Here is an 18,089-nt window from a genome sequence, read left to right as displayed (position 1 = left end):
CATTGTTGCTGTTATCAAAAGCAATGAAATCCAATCCCTAGCTCACGGATGGGGGTGAGACTTGGTAAAGCCTTGTCTGTAAGGTGCTTTTGGGATCTTCAGATGAAAGGAGCCAGGTATTACTGTTCTTGCCAAAGGCGGGGGGAGAGGGAGGCGGAGGCGCACACCCACAGACGAGCATAGTCAATTTACTCCCCTTTAAGTGCTGCCTGGTTACCATCTCATGAAAAAAATCTCCTGCATTCCTCCCCTTTAATCTTAGTTTATTGCTAGCACCAGACCAGTCTCTAATCCCCGCAGACCTGTAGGAGTGGAACAGGAGCCAGATCAGGAGCTGCTTCATCTGTGGTCATTTGGGTAAGCAAAGCATATTTTCTTAATAACCATTTGCCTTCCTTGCCTGTTCTGTGCAAAAGGCTTTAGGTCCTGTACAGTATTTTCTGTTTTAAGATCAATTTTATGATGTTATGACAAAGTGCCCTCATGTAATAGGGGTGGTACAGTTTTACTTTTAAACTATTTAAACTAATCTGTTTAACTGGAAAATGTGATTCAGCAGGAGTTCATCCCTGACTCCAAAAGAGCCCTTTGCTTTGGTATCAGTAACACAGTTGGATGAATATAAGATGTTTAATGTAGGTTTGGTTTTAATGCATAACAACTGGGTCTCTCTGCCGTTCACTTCCTCATTATACTGTCCCCTAAACATGTCGAACACTGTCTGTGACTGTTCATTCAGTTACATGCAGAACACTTATTTTATTGCATTTCCCACCCCATCCCCTTTTGTATGTACTTCTTGTTCTAAAGATAAAACCAGCTCTTCGTTTTCCCCCTCTCATGTATTGTTGTTGCAAGATTATGAATCGAGTGTTACAGCAGTTTTGCTAAGGAAATTCAGAAGAAGAATGTCTGCAGATGGATCTGCTGCTGTGTGATACGAAAGCTGAACCAATTTCTCAGGGAAATATTTAAGCAAGATCATAACAACACATTAAATTCTAAGCAGTGATGCGTCATTCCCTGGATCAGACTGAACAAAGCAGTAGTCCCGTTTATTGCTCTAGTCTCTGAAAGAGCAAAAAGGGTAGGGATGACAATTGAAATTACTTGTCATTTACAGCACAGACGCTTGTCAGCCTGGAGTAGCAGAAGGGATCAATATTATACGGTCCTGCATGGTTAATTAATTCATTGTTGTGTGGTGGCTAAATAAATTAAAATAATACTTAGCACTTCAAAAGGCTTTACAAGCAGTAACTACTTAACGAGTATTTACATTTTGTTATGCAAACTCAATGTACTGAAAATACAGAGAAAGCCTATTGTTCTTGCATTGCCAAAGGGGTATGGAAAAGATGAACATAGAAGTCTTTTCTCACTCTGACGTCTAGGATTCTATAAGAATGTATTTTCCAAGCACGTATTGAGTCTATTCTGCTCCTGTTCTTTCTTTCCCTGTGTGTTTTCCATTGAAGTGAATGGAAGATACACAGGAAACAAAAGGATAATACACATACTAATAGTGTCAAGACGAGATTGACAGAAGTAATATAAGTGTACGTTAAGTATATAGATAACACATATATGCAAAATTGTTAGAAAAATATGACAGGCCAAGCACAAAATCTGCTTGCCCAACTTTTACCATGATATTTTACTTCTCCATGGAAAAAATAAAACTAACACAAACAAGCAAGTAGAATTAGTAAGTATTTATTTGTATTGTGGTAGTGGTCTCAGGAAAGGTCAGGGTTTGCGCTAAGCACTGAACGAACTAAGTAAAACAAAGACAGTCTCTGTCCCACGCTACACCACTTTCTAGGATTAGGTCGAATTGCAAGAGGTGCATAAACAGACCAATGAGGGAAGGGAGGAGGACAAGGTAACAGTAAAGATGGGTGCATTGCATAAATCGCCAGCTGCAGGTCAGAGTAGTCCAGGGATTTTTACAAAGCTTCTGTGTTGTGTGCAATATCCTTGTGAGACTAGTTCTTTAGTAAATGTCTGCCAGGGGGAGGAAGGATTTGGAAAGTTTCTATGTTCTGCCATGAGACGAGGCAGACGGGCACTTTGTCAAGTACTTACACAGCTCCCATATCTTGGCACCTCATAAACATTCAGTGTATTTACCTCACAGTAATGCCTCCTATGTCACTGCTCTCCCACTCTGGGGCAGGTAGGAGAACTGGGATGGGAAGTGACTTGCTCAGACACACAAGGTGACCTGTGGGAAAGCATGAATGGAACCCGGATCTCCTGAGTCCCTCTCTCAACCCATCCCTAAAGCACAAGATCATCCTTCCACAGGCACAGACAGGCAAAAAGTAACTGCCCCATAAAAATAGAGAGGGTAGAAGGGGAAACCAATCATATGATCAGATGAATGATAAAGGAATATACAAACACATGATTCCTTATTTAAAAACAGTATCCATTTAAAAAAAAACCTGTTGCAAATAGAATTAAGTATAAACCGCTTCCCCCTCACCCCCAAAGATCTAGTGTGAATGAGCAAACATCAGGCAACACAAAAGTAGTATTCTAAAGGGTGTAAGCAATAGAGAGAGTACATTGTGCACACAGATATTGACTTGATCTGTTAGCAGGGAGACTAGGTAATGCTGGAGAGGAGCAGGGTATGAGCTCAGAGGTGGTTTCACGTGTCAGAATTCTGCAGTTGCCTGGTAGGTTTCAGATGAGTACTCAGCCAGGGATCGCACTGAGCCCAAGTGCTCTTTTGAATGTCACATGTTGGATCTCCTTTTTGTTTATGGCTTGGAGACTGTCTCATTTGTCTTCAGTGTTGCACACAGCTGGGTCCCAAACGTCCCTGGGGAGGGGGCTCCCTTTCTGTTGTGCAACTCACCGACGTTTGGATACCGGTTCCAAGTTTTTTCACAAGCTGAATACAAGCAAGCTTGAACTGCTGGCCAGCGGCTTCCCTGCTGCTTCTCAGATGTTCCGTTTCATGGCCTAGTCCAACCATCTCTCAGGAGTTTAGCTTCCTGCTGGGGCCCATGTGAGTTGGCTGGTTGCTCCATGTCATGGGAATGCCCGGCTGGGAGCTTTCCGCACAGTGGCTGGTCAGTATGTCATTCCTCACATGAATGGGGGCAGGCATAGTTCTGTTCCAGTGGTACCTACAACTGCTTTGCTGCTCTGATGACAGCTGTGCAGTGGCCTGTGGGAAAAGGAATTAATGGCTGTTAGTCCATTTCCTCATGGACAGGTGGCGACATCACATAAATCACCATTATAGCTGGAACCAAATGGCACCTGTGCAGCACAATGGGATGGGGTGCGTCCCTTTGGGGAAGAGAGGAGGCATATCGGAAGGGTAAGGTCCCAAGGAAGCCTGTGCTGCTGGTGCTAATCTAAGTGTTAGAACTGGGCCAATAATTCATAACCAATCATCATTTTGACCAATTCCTCCCCCCCACCCCCCGGATACAAAGCAATGATCTCCATCATTCAGATTTATTCAAGCTTTGCAACTTTTACATTTGGATACATCATATGAAACTCACTTTCAGTCAATCTTTAAGCATTCATGCTTAAAATCCATTTCTGTGAGTGATTTTTCAGAGAGCAAAGGTGAAAGTGTTGAAAGAACGGTCTTGAATGAAAACCTGCTGATGAATTCAAACAAATATATGCAGACAATGTTTTGCACTAATTGCTCCACGCTGCTAAGAACTCTTCATCAGCACTAATTAAATAAACAAAATAGGGCTGCTGTCCACAGGACTTGCATTGAACTGTCATGTGCACATCAGAATCTATAAAGTGGATAAAAACTAAGTCTGATTTGGCCTTTAAAGAGTTTGCAGACTGAAGCTGTCATTCTTTTGCAGCTGAGTCAATTTCTCTTTCAACGAAGTTGAATTAACCTTTGAAATCTCATGTTAAGGATCTGGAAATCATTGTAGCTCTGTTAATTAAAGTAACAAAATCAGCTTGGCGGGAATCAAAAATCTAAGCTAAATGTCATGAGACATTAGCTTCCAGCTTCTTTTTTGCTTTAGTGCTCTCTGCCTCTTCTGAACATTTTTTCTTTAACAAAAGACTCCATTTTGTCTCCCAAAGATTCAGCCATGTCTTAAAGTCTTTTATGGAACGATGTGATTGATCCTGAGTAGTGAGAAATGGAGTGTCTTAAAGGCAGTGCTTTCAGCATGCAATCTGATTCTGCTAAACGGAGAATTTTCAATGCATTTCCTTAGTACGCTTGGCATGGGGGAGTCTCCTCCAGTATCCAAGGTCAATGTTGGTTCCAAAGGTCTCTTCTCAACTCAGCTGAGAGCTCATTGATCATTCTCTAATATATTTCCCTCTCTGGACTCTTAGATTTGATCTTATTAAGAATACTCACAGAATCATAGAATATTAGGGTTGGAAGAGACCTCAGGAGGTCATCTAGTCCAACCCTCTGCACAAAGCAGGACCAACCCCGACTAAATCATCCCAGCCAGGGTTTTGTCAAGCCGGGCCTTAAAAACCTCTAAGGATGGCGATTCCACCACCTCCCTAGGAACCCATTCCGGTGCTTCACCATCCTCCTAGTGAAATAGTTTCCTAATATCCAACCTAGACCTCCCCCACTGCAACTTGAGACCATTGCTCCTTGTTCTGTCATCTGCCACCACTGAGAACAGCTGAGCTCCATCCTCTGTGGAACCCCCCTTCAGGTAGTTGAAGGCTGCTATCAAATCCCCCCTCACTCTTCTCTTCTGCAGACTAAACAATAAGTCATGTGCTGTAGCCCGCTCATCATTTTCGTTGCCCTCCACTGGACTCTTTCCAATCTATCCACATCCTTTCTGGGGTAGGGGGCAAAACTGGATGGAATACTCCAGGTGTGGTCTCTCCAGTGCCAAACAGAGGGGAATAATCACTTCCCTCGATCTGCTGGCAATGCTCTTACTAATACAGCCCAATATGCCGTTAGCCTTTTTGGCAACAGGGGCACACTGCTGACTCATATCCAGCTTCTCGTCCACTGTAATCCCCAGGTCTCTTTCTGCAAACTCTACTCCTGGTAGAGTTTATACTGCACGTCACACCTTCCAGACCTTTCACAAACGTTAACTAATTCTCATAGCACGTCAGTACGCTCCAGTGAATAGTGGTATTATTTATTTGTATTATGGCAGCGCTATACAAAGTCTCTGCCCTGAAGATCTTATGGTCTAAATAGACAAGGGCAGACAAAGGGTGGGAGGCAAAACAGAGGCACAAGGAGAAGTGACTTGCCCAGCAAGTGGCTGATAAGAACTAGGTTTCCTGAGTCCCAGTCCTGTGAGCTGGGGAAATTGAGACAGAGAAGAGAGGGATGGGCTCAGGCCAAATTTTCAGGGTGCCACCTAAATAAGTGGCCTGATTTTCCCATGTGCTGAGAGCCCACGCCTCCCACTGAAGTCTTTGCTAACTAGCCTAAATCTAGGAACCTAAGTGTAAAAAGGATGGTATAAGTGACTGTGTGACAGCCGTCCTGCAAGTCAGTGGTAGAACTGGGATTAGAACTCAAGAGCTGCTGACTCCTAAGTCTGTGCTCTGACTACTAGAGAACACTACCTTCCTGACACACTACAGAGTCACAACAGACGAGGAGAAGGTATCGTCATAGAGACCTAACTAACTTGCCCTGTGACGAGTTGGATCCCTTTTGCAGCTCATTAAGTTAGATGAGTAGAACCAAGATGAGATGCTGCAGCTCTGTCGTCCCTCTAAACCTGTGGTTCTCAACTCGCGGCCCATGGGCTGCTTGCGGCCCAATCAGCACACAGCTGCGGTCCATGTGACATCCTCAGGGCCATAAATGTAGTATACATATTCTGTGGATGCAGCCCACATAACGCAGAGAGCTGCATAAATAGTCCACAGTGGTAAATTGGTTGAGAATCGCTGCTCTAAATTTACAGTAATTGTCATCTAAACTCATGTGCTCACATCCCCAGGCCTTGCACTTTGCATGCAAATGTGCAGGCAGCCACCATAATAAAGAGACCCCCATGTGACTGTTGTCATGAGTTGAGATGGAGCTGGAAACAATGGAATGGAAGTCCTCTATGTGGTGAGTCCTAAGGCAGCTGCTGATTCACCAAGGAGCATGGAAAGAAAACAAAGGGAGCAGCGAGGGGTAGACGTTACATTTTAAGGCGAGCTTGTTTGCTGTGCTGGTTGTGTGGAATGGAAATAGACTGACCTCTATGACAGCTGCTGCCCATGCTGGGCCTGGGTTGAGCTACCAGCCTCCTGCACAGTCAACCTGACATCTTCCATCAGAAGCAAAATTAAGATCAAAACCAAAACCCCACCTCTGTTTGTGACATCACAATTCTCTCTATAGCCACCATTGTGATGTCACAAGCTTGAGACTCCACATAAGGTATAAGCACTAAGGAAAGGTGGAGATTCCTAAGTAACAATCCAGTTTCCATGCAAATATCTGTAGTCATAAAAAAAAACAAAAGAAAAGAGATACAGCACATACTAGCTAGATCAGCAAAATCTTTAGTAAATTTCCTTTGAGTTAGCACCAGCTCTTTAACCTATTTTAATATTCAAGCAATTAAGCAGCTCTAATATAACCTGCCTGCATCTTCAGTTGCAACTAACTTTAATCAGTTATATCAAGGGTGCTTTAGTATGTTAGCAGCCACCCAGCAGCATAATCACAGATTTAGCCATTATATATTCAGCAAAATATAAACATTTGTAATGGCCAGTCTCTCACATTTGTCATTAAATGAATATCCCCAAATGACAAGTCCAGCCATATGAGTGATAGATTGCCAAGTGCCAAGACAGCTAATATTAGCTAAAAGAAAAGGAGGACTTGTGGCACCTTAGAGACTAACAAATTTATTTGAGCATAAGCTTTCGTGAGCTACAGCTCACTTCATCGGATGCATTCGGTGGAAAATAAAGTGGGGAGATTTATATACACAGAGAACATGAAACAATGGGTGTTACCATACACACTGTAACGAGAGTGATCACTAAAGGTGAGCTATTACCAGCAGGAGAGAAAAAAAACTTTTGTAGTGATAATCAAGGTGGGTCATTTCCAGCAGTTGACAAGAACATCTGAGGAACAGTTGTGGGGGGGAATAAACATGGGGAAATCGTTTTACTTTGTGTAATGACCCATCCACTCCCAGTCTTTATTCAAGCCTAAGTTAATTGTATCCAGTTTGCAAATTAATTCCAATTCAGCAGTCTCTCCTTGGAGTCTGTTTTTGAAGATTTTTTGTTGAAGAATTGCCACTTTTAGGTCTGTAATCAAGTGACCAAAGAGATTGAAGTGTTCTCCGACTGGTTTTTGAATGTTATAATTCTTGACGTCTGATTTGTGTCCAGTTATTCTTTTACATAGAGACTGTCCAGTTTGGCCAATGTACATGGCAGAGGGGCATTGCTGGCACATGATGGCATATATCACATTGGTGGATGTGCAGGTGAACGAGCCTCTGATAGTGTGGCTGATGTGATTAGACCCTATGATGGTGTCCCCTGAATAGATATGTGGACACAGTTGGCAACGGGCTTTGTTGCAAGGATAGGTTCCTGGGTTAGTGGTTCTGTTGTGTGGTGTGTGGTTGCTGGTGAGTATTTGCTTCAGGTTGGGGGGCTGTCTGTAAGCAAGGACTGGCCTGTCTCCCAAGATCTGTGAAAGTGATGGGTCATCCTTCAGGATAGGTTGTAGATCCTTGATGATGCGTTGGAGAGGTCTTAGTTGGGGGCTGAAGGTGATGGCTAGTGGCGTTCTGTTATTTTCTTTGTTGGGCCTGTCCTGTAGTAGGTAACTTCTGGGTACTCTTCTGGCTCTGTCAGTCTGTTTCTTCACTTCCGCAGGTGGGTATTGTAGTTGTAAGAATGCTTGATCGAGATCTTGTAGGTGTTTGTCTCTGTCTGAGGGGTTGGAGCAAATGCGGTTGTATCGCAGAGCTTGGCTGTAGACGATGGATCGTGCGGTGTGGTCTGGATGAAAGCTGGAGGCATGGAGGTAGGCACAGTGGTCAGTAGGTTTCCGGTATAGGGTGGTGTTTATGTGACCATCACTTATTAGCCCCGTAGTGTCCAGGAAGTGGATCTCTTGTGTGGACTGGTCCAGGCTGAGGTTGATGGTGGGATGGAAATTGTTGAAATCATGGTGGAATTCCTCAAGGGCTTCTTTTCCATGGATCCAGATGATGAAGATGTCATCAATGTAGCACAAGTAGAGTAGGGGCATTAGGGGACAAGAGCTGAGGAAGCGTTGTTCTAAGTCAGCCATAAAAATGTTGGCATACTGTGGGGCCATGTGGGTACCCATAGGAGTGCCGCTGGTTTGAAGGTATATATTGTCCCCAAATGTGAAATAGTTATGGGTGAGGACAAAGTCACAAAGCTCAGCCACCAGGTTTGCCGTGACACTATCGGGGATACTGTTTCTGACAGCTTGTAGTCCATCTTTTTGTGGACTGTTGGTGTAGAGGGCTTCTACATCCATAGTGGCCAGGATGGTGTTATCAGGAAGATCACCGATGGATTGTAGTTTCCTCAGGAAGTCAGTGGTGTCTCGAAGATAGCTGGGAGTGCTGGTAGCGTAGGGCCTGAGGAGGGAGTCTACATAGCCAGACAATCCTGCTGTCAGGGTGCCAATGCCTGAGATGATGGGGTGTCCAGGATTTCCAGGTTTATAGATCTTGGGTAGCAGATAGAAGACCCCTGGTCGGGGTTCCAGGGGTGTGTCTGTGCAGATTTGTTCTTGTGCTTTTTCAGGGAGTTTCTTGAGCAAATGGTGTAGTTTCTTTTGGTAACCCTCAGTGGGATCAGGGGGTAATGGCTTGTAGAAAGTGGTGTTGGAGAGCTGCCTAGCAGCCTCTTGTTCATATTCCAACCTATTCCTGATGACGACAGCACCTCCTTTGTCAGCCTTTTTGATTTTGATGTCAGAGTTGTTTCTGAGGCTGTGGATGGCATTGTGTTCTGCACCGCTCAGGTTATGGGGCGAGTGATGCTGCTTTTCCACAATTTCAGGCCGTGCACGTCGGCGGAAGCTCTCTATGTAGAAGTCCAGTCTGTTGTTTCGACCTTCAGGAGGAGTCCACCTAGAATCCTTCTTTTTGTAGTGTTGGCAGGAAGGTCTCTGTGGGTTAGTATGTTGTTCAGAGGTGAGTTGGAAATATTCCTTGAGTTGGAGGCGTCAAAAATAGGTTTCTAGGTCACCACAGAACTGTATCATGTTCGTGGGGGTGGCGGGGCAGAAGGAGAGGCCCCGAGATAGGACAGATTCTTCTGCTGGGCTGAGAGTATAGTTGGATAGATTGACAATATTGCTGGGTGGGTTGAGGGAACCACTGTCGTGGCCCCTTGTGGCATGTAGTAGTTTAGATAGTTTAGTGTCCTTTTTCTTTTGTAGAGAAGCAAAGTGTGCGTTGTAAATGGCTTGTCTAGTTTTTGTAAAGTCCAGCCACGAGGAAGTTTGTGCGGAAGGTTGCTTTTTATGAGAGTATCCAGTTTTGAGAGCTCATTCTTAATCTTTCCCTGTTTGCTGTAGAGGATGTTGATCAGGTGGTTCCGCAGTTTCTTGGAGAGTGTGTGGTATGTAGGTAATGCATATTGGGAATCTGATGCAATTTGATATGTAAGATCCAATAGAACTTGAAGTCTCATTTTGTTAGTGGCTGTGAGTGGAGTGCACTGGCAGTTTTCTAGGAGAGTGATTATTTGTGCATCAAATTCTCAGAAAAACAATTTTTCTTTTAAAAGGATACAATTTACACTTGCATTTTTGTTCTGGCAATCGTGGGTAAAATTCTTTCATCATTCTACCTGGTAGTCACATGATTTGCACCAACAGTTTATTTTGTGGGTGCAAAATTACTTCCTTGCATCTTGGCTTTGACAGAACCAAAAGGAAATGTTCAAAAACCTCCAGAGGAGAATCCATGCAAATGGGCACGTTGCAGGATACTATGCAGAGGTTTAAAGTTTTACACACCACTAGCTCCTGCTCTTGGTACTGTGTGTACCTGACCACTCACCCAGTGCTCTTCCCCTCTCTCTGGCAGAATTCCCCGCTTCAGCTCTGGAGAAAATGGGCCACAAGGAAGTGGATGACACCCGTTCCTGGAAGAAACCGACCAACAACATCCGAAAAACATTTATCTTCATGGAGGCACTAGGATCGTAAGTACCTGAGTATGATGGCTAATCTCTGGCCTCCCCCAAATTGGAAGCAAGGCTTTTACTAGCTAGAACGTGTGGTAGAAGGAATAAAGCACACGTTACGTAAGGAAGAAAGAAATGCACTTCAAACAAAGTGAAGAATAAAACTGTTTATTTAGTAATGGAAGGTTCGGACAATCTTTGGGAAATGGGATGGGTGTGGCAATTTCCTCCAAACATTTTAAATTTATTTATCCCTGCCTCTCAACTGCCTCTCAAAGAGATTCCTTCTTCCTTTTCAAGGCTTCACTGTCTCTCCATCTCCCATTAATTTCTATATGTGCCAGTTTATAGTCTTATGACCATAGTGTAGTCATGTGACCACATGAGAGCCATCCAAAGCTGAGGACAGGTCTGAGAGTCAGGAAGTCCTGAATTCTAATCCCAGCCTTGACAGGAATGATCTCTCTGGTGTAGAATGAGTCCCTTAATCTCTCTGCCTGTTTTCCTGAGAGATGGAGGGAGGTTGTGCCCTCTTGATTCTGGGTGAGAACATTTGGTAATAGGGCAAAAAAATCACTGGCAGTTGTACAACCCCGAAGCGTTTCATGCTATTTTCATTAATTGATGTTTGTAAAATGTGTTGAACTATTTTGATGAAAGGTGCTGGAGATGTGCAGTGCAAGAATCTTTATTTATCGTTATTTGTTTATATTGCTAGGGGACTATTGTCTTTGTTGTGTGTGTGAGATCTCCTGCCTCCACACCGGCTCACACACACAGCTCTCTTGCTGCCAGCCCCTTCTCACCCATAAGGATCAAATTCTGAAAGACAGCCTTTACGTTTCCAACTACCCCCACATTTTCACATGCAAAACAGAGGAGTAAGATGTCAATCCAGTTTGCTCATGTAAACATGGAGCCTTGCTTGGAACCATGTTGAAACCTTGGTCCTAATCTGCAGTAAGAAAACGGATGCCTTTCTTAGCTAAACATACTCAGATCTGTTGTGCTTCTGCATGGCACATGGATTTCAGTGCAGACTGTACTTGAGATGCACAGATCAGAGTACTCATAGTTCAGTATCTCTGCAGTCAGTACCTGGATTGCAAGGAGCAATCCCATTTCCAATTGCATGTGAGGAAAAAAGCAGGTGCCCAAGCCAGTTACTGAATGGCTGTATCTGCACGAAGCTTTCCTCTGAAAAAAATCCCCACTGCTCTAGCACTGGTGCGAACCCCAGTGTATCCAAGGCTCCTGGGTTTAGGCAGCGTGTGGTTTATATCCCCCTGGAGCAGCTTCCTCAAGAATGTGCCTCCAAAAGTGCCTCAAATGCACAAGTGTCACTTCCCAGCTCTCCGCTCCATTTGAGCGAACGGTAACATGGAAGCTGCCTGCAGGCATGGCAACTCAGCCTCAGCTAGCGCTAGGAAGTTATCTGTACAAAATCCTGCCTGCACATTCCCACGTGGTGCTGGGTGACACCTTCTTTCTGCACACTTCTGTTTTGTATTCCTGTGCTCCTTTAAGGCCAACATGCTATAATAACCTGTGAACTGCAGCATCTTGGCATTGTATCAGCCATTGAAGAGTTTGAAGCCTGCTGAGATAGCTGTGTTGTTCATTCTGGACCTTTCCTCTAGATGCACACAAGAGTGCACGCTTCATTCACGACTCTGTCTGCTAACGAGAGGTAGTGTTTCTAAGGCTTAGAACAGGAGACTGGAAGTCAGGACGCTTGGGTTCTGTTCCTGGCCTTGAGAAGGGATTGTTATCCAATAGTTAGAGCAAGGGAATGGGAGACAAGACACCTGGGGTGTACTCCTGGCATCGCCTTGCTGTGCAAATGTAAGGAGGCACTTTATATGTGCCTGTTGTCTCCAAAGGGTTTTACCAATTTCCTTGGACTATGAATAGAGGTGGTGGTGATGTCCTAGAGCAGTGGTGCTCAACCAGGGCTACATGTACCCTTGGGGGTACTCAGAGGTCTTCCAGGAAGCACATCAACTCATCTAGATCAGTGTTTCTCAACCTGGGGGTTGCAGGACAGGTTTAGGGGAGTTGCAAGTGCAGGGCTGGCATTCAGGGGTGGTGAGGAGGGCAATTGTCCCAGGTCTCAGGCCCCCTATCATTAGGAGGCCACTCAAACCTAAGTTACATGTTTCAGCCCTGGGTCACAGGGGGCTTCAGACAAGGCTCACAAATGAAAAACAGGCTCAAGTATCACACTGAAATATAAGTACAACATTTATACGCCAATCAATGTATTTTATAATTCTATGGTAAAAATGAGAAAGTCAGCAATTTTTCAGTAGTAGTGTGCTGTGACCCTTGTATTTTTATGTCTGATTTTGTAAGCAAATAGTTTTTAAGTGAGATGAGACTTGGAGTATGCAAGACAGATCAGACTCCTGAACGGGGTACAGTAGTCTGGAAAGGTTGAGACCCCCTGCTCTATAGTCCAGTGGCAAAAGTACTCTTTCAGGTGATTAGAAACCTTGATTCAATTCTTTCCTGGGCCTCATGAGAAGGGATCTCAACAGTGACAACTCTGAGGACTTGCATGATGAAGATGTTCCACTTTAATTATCTGTTAATTGGGCCAAAGCAAGAGTTGAATGTAGAAAGCCCTCTATAGGGTGGTGGCTAGGGTACTCACCCGGGATGTTAGATACCCTGATTCAAGTTTCCTGGCTGCTAGGACAAAAGGCTTTGAACAGGGAATGCAATCTGCCTTTCATGTTGAAGCGCTTCCACTTTAATTAACTAATAATTGAGGGCAAAGCAAGAGTTAAGTCCTAGAAGCCCTCTGTAGCATAGTGGGTAGGGTAAACACCCTGCAAGGATTAGCAACCCTAGTTCAATTCTTCCCTGGGCTGTATGAGAAGCAATCTGAACAGTAACAACCATGAAGCTTTCTTGTTGATGCTGTTCCACTTTAATTATCTGTTAATTGGGCCAAAGCAAGGTTCCAGTCTAAGAAGCTGTCTGTGGTGTGTTGGTTACAGCATTTACCTGGGATGTTGGCCTGCTTGGTTCAAGTCCCTGCTGAAGCAGCAAAGGTCCCTCATTTAAAGAGGGAGCTCTATCATTCTTAACTATGAATTGGGGCAGGGGAAGGGCTAGGATCACTCTATAGTCGAGCAGTTGGGTGCCTGCTTAGGAAGTGGGAGATCCTTGGATTTCCTGGTTCAAATCCTTCCTCTGCCCCTTTAGAAGGGGTTTGAATGGGGAAATCCCATCTCCCAGGTGACTGGGGAGGTGGCAGACTCCTGTTTAGGTCCCCTCTTCTTCACGGGAGCCCTTGTCTTCCTGGGAAGAGGAGGGGTCTCAGACACGGGTCTCTCACCTCTAGAGGGGGTGGGGCGGGGGGGTAGTCCCTGGGAGGTGGGAGAGCCCTGTTCCAACCCCCTCGCAGAGGGGGGATTGGAACTGGGCTCTCCCACTGCCTGGGCGGGTAGTCAGCTGCAGGGAGCAAAAGAGCCCCCAGGGCGGGTCATGGGACAGGTTTAGGGGGATTGCAAGTGCAGGGCTGGTATTAGGGGTGGCAAGAGAGCAATTGCCTGGGGCCCCATGCCACAAGTGGCCACGCAAAGCTGTTACACGCTTCAGCCCTGGGCAGCGGGGCTTGGGCTTCAGACAAGGCTCACAAGTGAACAACAGGCTTAGGTATCACACTGAAATATAAGTACAAGAATGTGACCAGGATCCAGGGGGGCACACTCAGATTGCTTAATCAGAGCCAGCTGCAAAGAATGGGGCAGACAATCCCCAAAACTGGTGGCTATTTCTAATAATTGGATTCACCAATCCAGCAACAAAACAGCTTCTACAATACCTTACTGGTCACCCAGAAGCCAAAAATACAGTTCCCTTAAAACAGCCCAGCCTTGGGATCCCACCCAGGCAGCCATGTCAAATCATATAGAAAGTTCTAACAATCCCAAGGGATCGGACACAGCACCAGGTCAATGAAAATTTCAGATCTTACCCAAATACACGCTTACAGCCAATTCTTATTAACTAAACTAAGATGTATTAAAAAAAGAAAAGAGAGAGCATTGGTTAAAAGATCATTATACATACAGATATGAACAAAGTTCTTCGGTCAGTTTCATCGTAGAGATGGTGAGCTGCTGAGTTGCAAAACGTTCTTTCAGAATCAGTGCCATAGTTACAGTCCAAGTAGGCAGCCAGTATCCAATATCAGGGTGATCCAAACGGGAGCTGGAGACCTCAGTCTTGTGACTCAGACTTCCTCTGACAAAGCCTAAGCGGGTCTGAGATACAGGATTGGAGCCCGAGAGTTCTTTTACAGATTTGATAGCAAAAAGAAAAGGAGTACTTGTGGCACCTTAGAGACTAACAAATTTATCTGAGCTTAAGCTTTCGTGAGCTACAGCTCACTTCATCGGATGCATTCCGATAGCAGATATTCTTGATAGCAGATATTCCTTCGGTGAAGCATTGTGGCTTTGAAGTAAAACCTCCTATTTCCTATGTATACACAGGTAATTAGTTGCATTCATTAACATAAAGTTATTATCCATTACACAGTTCACAGATAGTTTACTACAAACTTCAGAGAGAAATATAGACAATGATATTATCACACCCAAGTTTCATCTAAATGTTAATATTAGTTTTTGAGCTCTGAATCAATAGAATATAGTAACAGACAGGAACTGTTTGGTTACATGGTTAACATCTAAGATATAAGTAAACACAGACCAATACAATCACTGCCTTCTTCCAGTTCTCTAACAATACATATTTGCATTGCAACGCTCTAGTCTATCTAACATGTCTTTGTTAGCTATTTATAAGGAATGTCCCTAATTACCATTCAGATACTATTTTACGATGTCCTTTAAGGTTGGATTTGGGTCGTTTAGCCTGCTAGTTGCTTAAACCTCTCTGGCCCAGTGTTACAAATATTTATATTCCAATTGATTTATATGATAATTCTATGGTAAAAATGAGACAGTAAGCCATTTGTCAGTAACAGTGTGCTGTGACACTTCTGTATTTTTATGTCTGATTTTGTAAGCAAGTTGTTTTTTAAGTGAGGTGAAACTTGGGGTACACAAGACAAATCAGAGTCCTGAAAGGGGTACAGTAATCAGGAAAGGTTGAGAATCCCTGTCCTAGAGCCCCAGCCATGAATATGGTTAGAGTCTACACTGCCTTTCAGCATGGGCTTTACATTTGGAGAAGCAGAATGGCCCATTGTTCGGGAGCAGGAATCACAAAATCTGGGTTCCTTTCTTGATTCTGCTTCTGACTCTTTGCATGATTCTGGGCAAGTTGCTTCTCTGTGCCTTGGTTCCTGCATCTTTAAAATGGGGGTGACACCACTTGCCCATCTCCATAAGGAATTGGTTAAATACCCAGTGAGGTGCATGGAAACTTAAATTGCTTTGATGAAAATTGTTTCATCTTGCTCACACTTCAGAAAAGCCACCACAAGCTGCTGAATTACACTGAGAAAATGGGATCTCTTTTCCTAAGGACCCCCCCTTGTCATTCTTTCATTCTATTTGACAAACAAAAGCACTTTGTTTTCCAAAGGCCCCTGAACCTGCCTGGCTTCAGCATCAGTTGCTTGATTATGATTGCAAGGTTGAGTGAGCAAAAGATTTCTCCTTCACATGCTGCATCCTATTTAATTCTCTCTCAATGTCTCAGACTCCAACATTGCACAGTGAGTGGCCCTTCCCTTACCTCCAGTCCAGTCAGGAGGTTGCCTTGCTCCCCAATTATCCCTCCAAAGCTGGACTGGCTCTGTGAGTAATGGGTTGTTTGGGACACAAGCAGCTATAATGACATAACTGTTTAGTCACTTTCTCTTAAATTTACAAATCTGCCACTTAAGTTTGCTCACGCTGACATCCACATTCTCAGCCAGCCACAGATGAGATGCCTTGCACTCTCAGAGGCTCATCCATGGCTTCGGAAATTATACTAAAAGCAATTTGGTCCTGTCTGCACTAGCTTCTGTATACAGTGCCATCAGTCCCTTTTGGGTATCTGAAAGTCAGGAAAACAGACTCTCTGGAGATTTCTAGAATATCCTAAATTAGTCTTGGGTGCTCCCCTATTTTCCTGTCTCCTTTCTGGGCTCAGAGCTGTGCAGCTGCGTTACTCGATTCCTGTTTTTCACCTGTCCTCTGCTTTCCAGCTCATTCCTACAATGTATCACTGTAGGGAGCATGCACCCCAGTCGCCCAGCTCAGCCCTGCATTGCAATATTACAGGATTCCCCACATATCCTCCTTCCCCCTCTGATCCCTCTGCTCTTTCAATGCCCTGGGTGAAGAGGAGGGAGGGCCCTGGCAGAACGTAAACAGCAAATATGTAGCACAGGTCCCCAGACTCTGGCTGCATTCCACTGTGCAGTATAAACAGAACCAGCAGGTCCCATAACAAATAATTCCATCTCTGCATTTGGATGAAGAGCAGCAACTCTGCCTTAACCATCCATCTGCTGCTACCCTGAACAAACAAATCTTCTGGAATCATACACTGGGGGGAGATAAGGCGGGGTGGGGTGATCAGGAGAGGTGGTGAAATGACAGGTCTGTAGCCATAGACAGCCTGCAAACAGCCCAGGCGGGATGCAGAGAGAATAAGGAAGCCCACTGCTCAGTTTTACCACATGCTTAACGAGGAGAATGACCCAGACACAGAGAATATTTGCTTGGTTTATGTTCCAGTCTGCAGACACTACCATGTTACTACAGGGCAATGTTAGGAGGGATGAGAAGGGCTGCAATGAATGCAAAGCAGCTCTGGTGAGAAGGGCATGTTCCCTCACTTCATTAAGGTCCCTCAGGCTGCTCTCTGGGAATACTACAATAAATAAGTGCAGTTTATCATTCGCACTGTAATGGTTTAAAATCTGAGGGCCTGGTTCCCCTGAAAATCCCCTGGAACTAACAGCAGAACCTGGCCCCAGCAACAGGCCCCGATCCAAATGTTGTGACTGCCCCTGATTCTAAACAACAACCTGGATCTGAGCGCCCTTGCTGATTAATGGGAAAAGCTCAGATCCAAACTCTAGTTCTACTAAGAATTGATATGGCCAGTGCTCATGATTAATCCTCAGTGAACAGAAAAGATGCTGTTTTACCTCTTCCCTTATCCTTCCTGTCACATTAGGTTGTCTTGTCCGCCTGTCGTAACCTGGTTTGTACATTCTCTGAGACACAGGCACCGTACAAGCACTTCTTTAAAAGACAGCCCAGTGCAATACAGCCCTGATTCCTTGACTGGAACCCTTTGATGCTATAATACAATAATAACAGAAGAGTTTTAGTGAATTAGGATTTTGAATGGAAATTTCCCAGAGCTCAGAAGCACTTAGATGCATTTTCCATTCACGATACAGGCTTCTAAGCAGACCTCAAATATGTATGATTCTAATTTTTATTTTAGTTGCTTGGAAACTTGCTTTTTTCTCTCCTCTCTCCATCATATTCCATCTACTTTACCACTGACCTGTTCCATGCTGGATGTTACATCTTTGGAAGTTAACAGCTTGACTAGTTCTCTTGTGTGTACAAAGTTGGTAAAACTTTAAGGCGGTGGAGTGCGAACTGAACTGCTTTTCAGAGCAGGGAATTCTATAAGATGAAGTTTTCCTGTGACCTAGGAACCTGCAGTTGAGCTTCCATGAAATTCGGCATTGTCTCCAGAGTTAAGCTGGTGCTGTGAACTGTACACATGGCCATGGTCAGCCCCAGAAATGAGTTAAATCAAGAGTGCGTGTGGGTATGCAAAGGTCTTCCAGGGGTGTACTGGCTCAGCACTGGAGCGGAAGGGGTTAAGGCAGCACTCTTAGCAGCAGAAGCCACGCGCCCTGAACCTTGCTGGGCATGATCCAACTGCTGCTGCAGTATAAAAGGGAACAGCCTAGGTCAGTCTGGGCT

General features: G+C 44.6%; 1 protein-coding gene across 2 annotated transcripts in view; it reads left to right on the top strand.

The window, feature by feature from the left end:
- Positions 1-206: 206 nt before the first annotated feature.
- Positions 207-18,089, top strand: part of CAMK1G (calcium/calmodulin dependent protein kinase IG) — a 33,335-nt gene continuing 15,452 nt past the window's right edge. For both annotated transcript variants that reach the window (XM_074936041.1, XM_074936040.1), the window contains exons 1-2: positions 207-357; positions 10,062-10,179. In XM_074936041.1, the coding sequence (XP_074792142.1) occupies positions 10,088-10,179 (92 nt within the window). In that variant the 5' untranslated portion in view covers positions 207-357; positions 10,062-10,087. The remainder of the gene's footprint in view (positions 358-10,061; positions 10,180-18,089) is intronic.

This window comes from Natator depressus, chromosome 21 (assembly GCF_965152275.1).
Source record: "Natator depressus isolate rNatDep1 chromosome 21, rNatDep2.hap1, whole genome shotgun sequence".
Taxonomy (NCBI): Eukaryota; Metazoa; Chordata; order Testudines; family Cheloniidae; genus Natator; species Natator depressus.
The sequence above is the reverse complement of the archived record's forward strand: the minus strand, read 5'-3'. Positions and strand labels throughout refer to the sequence as shown.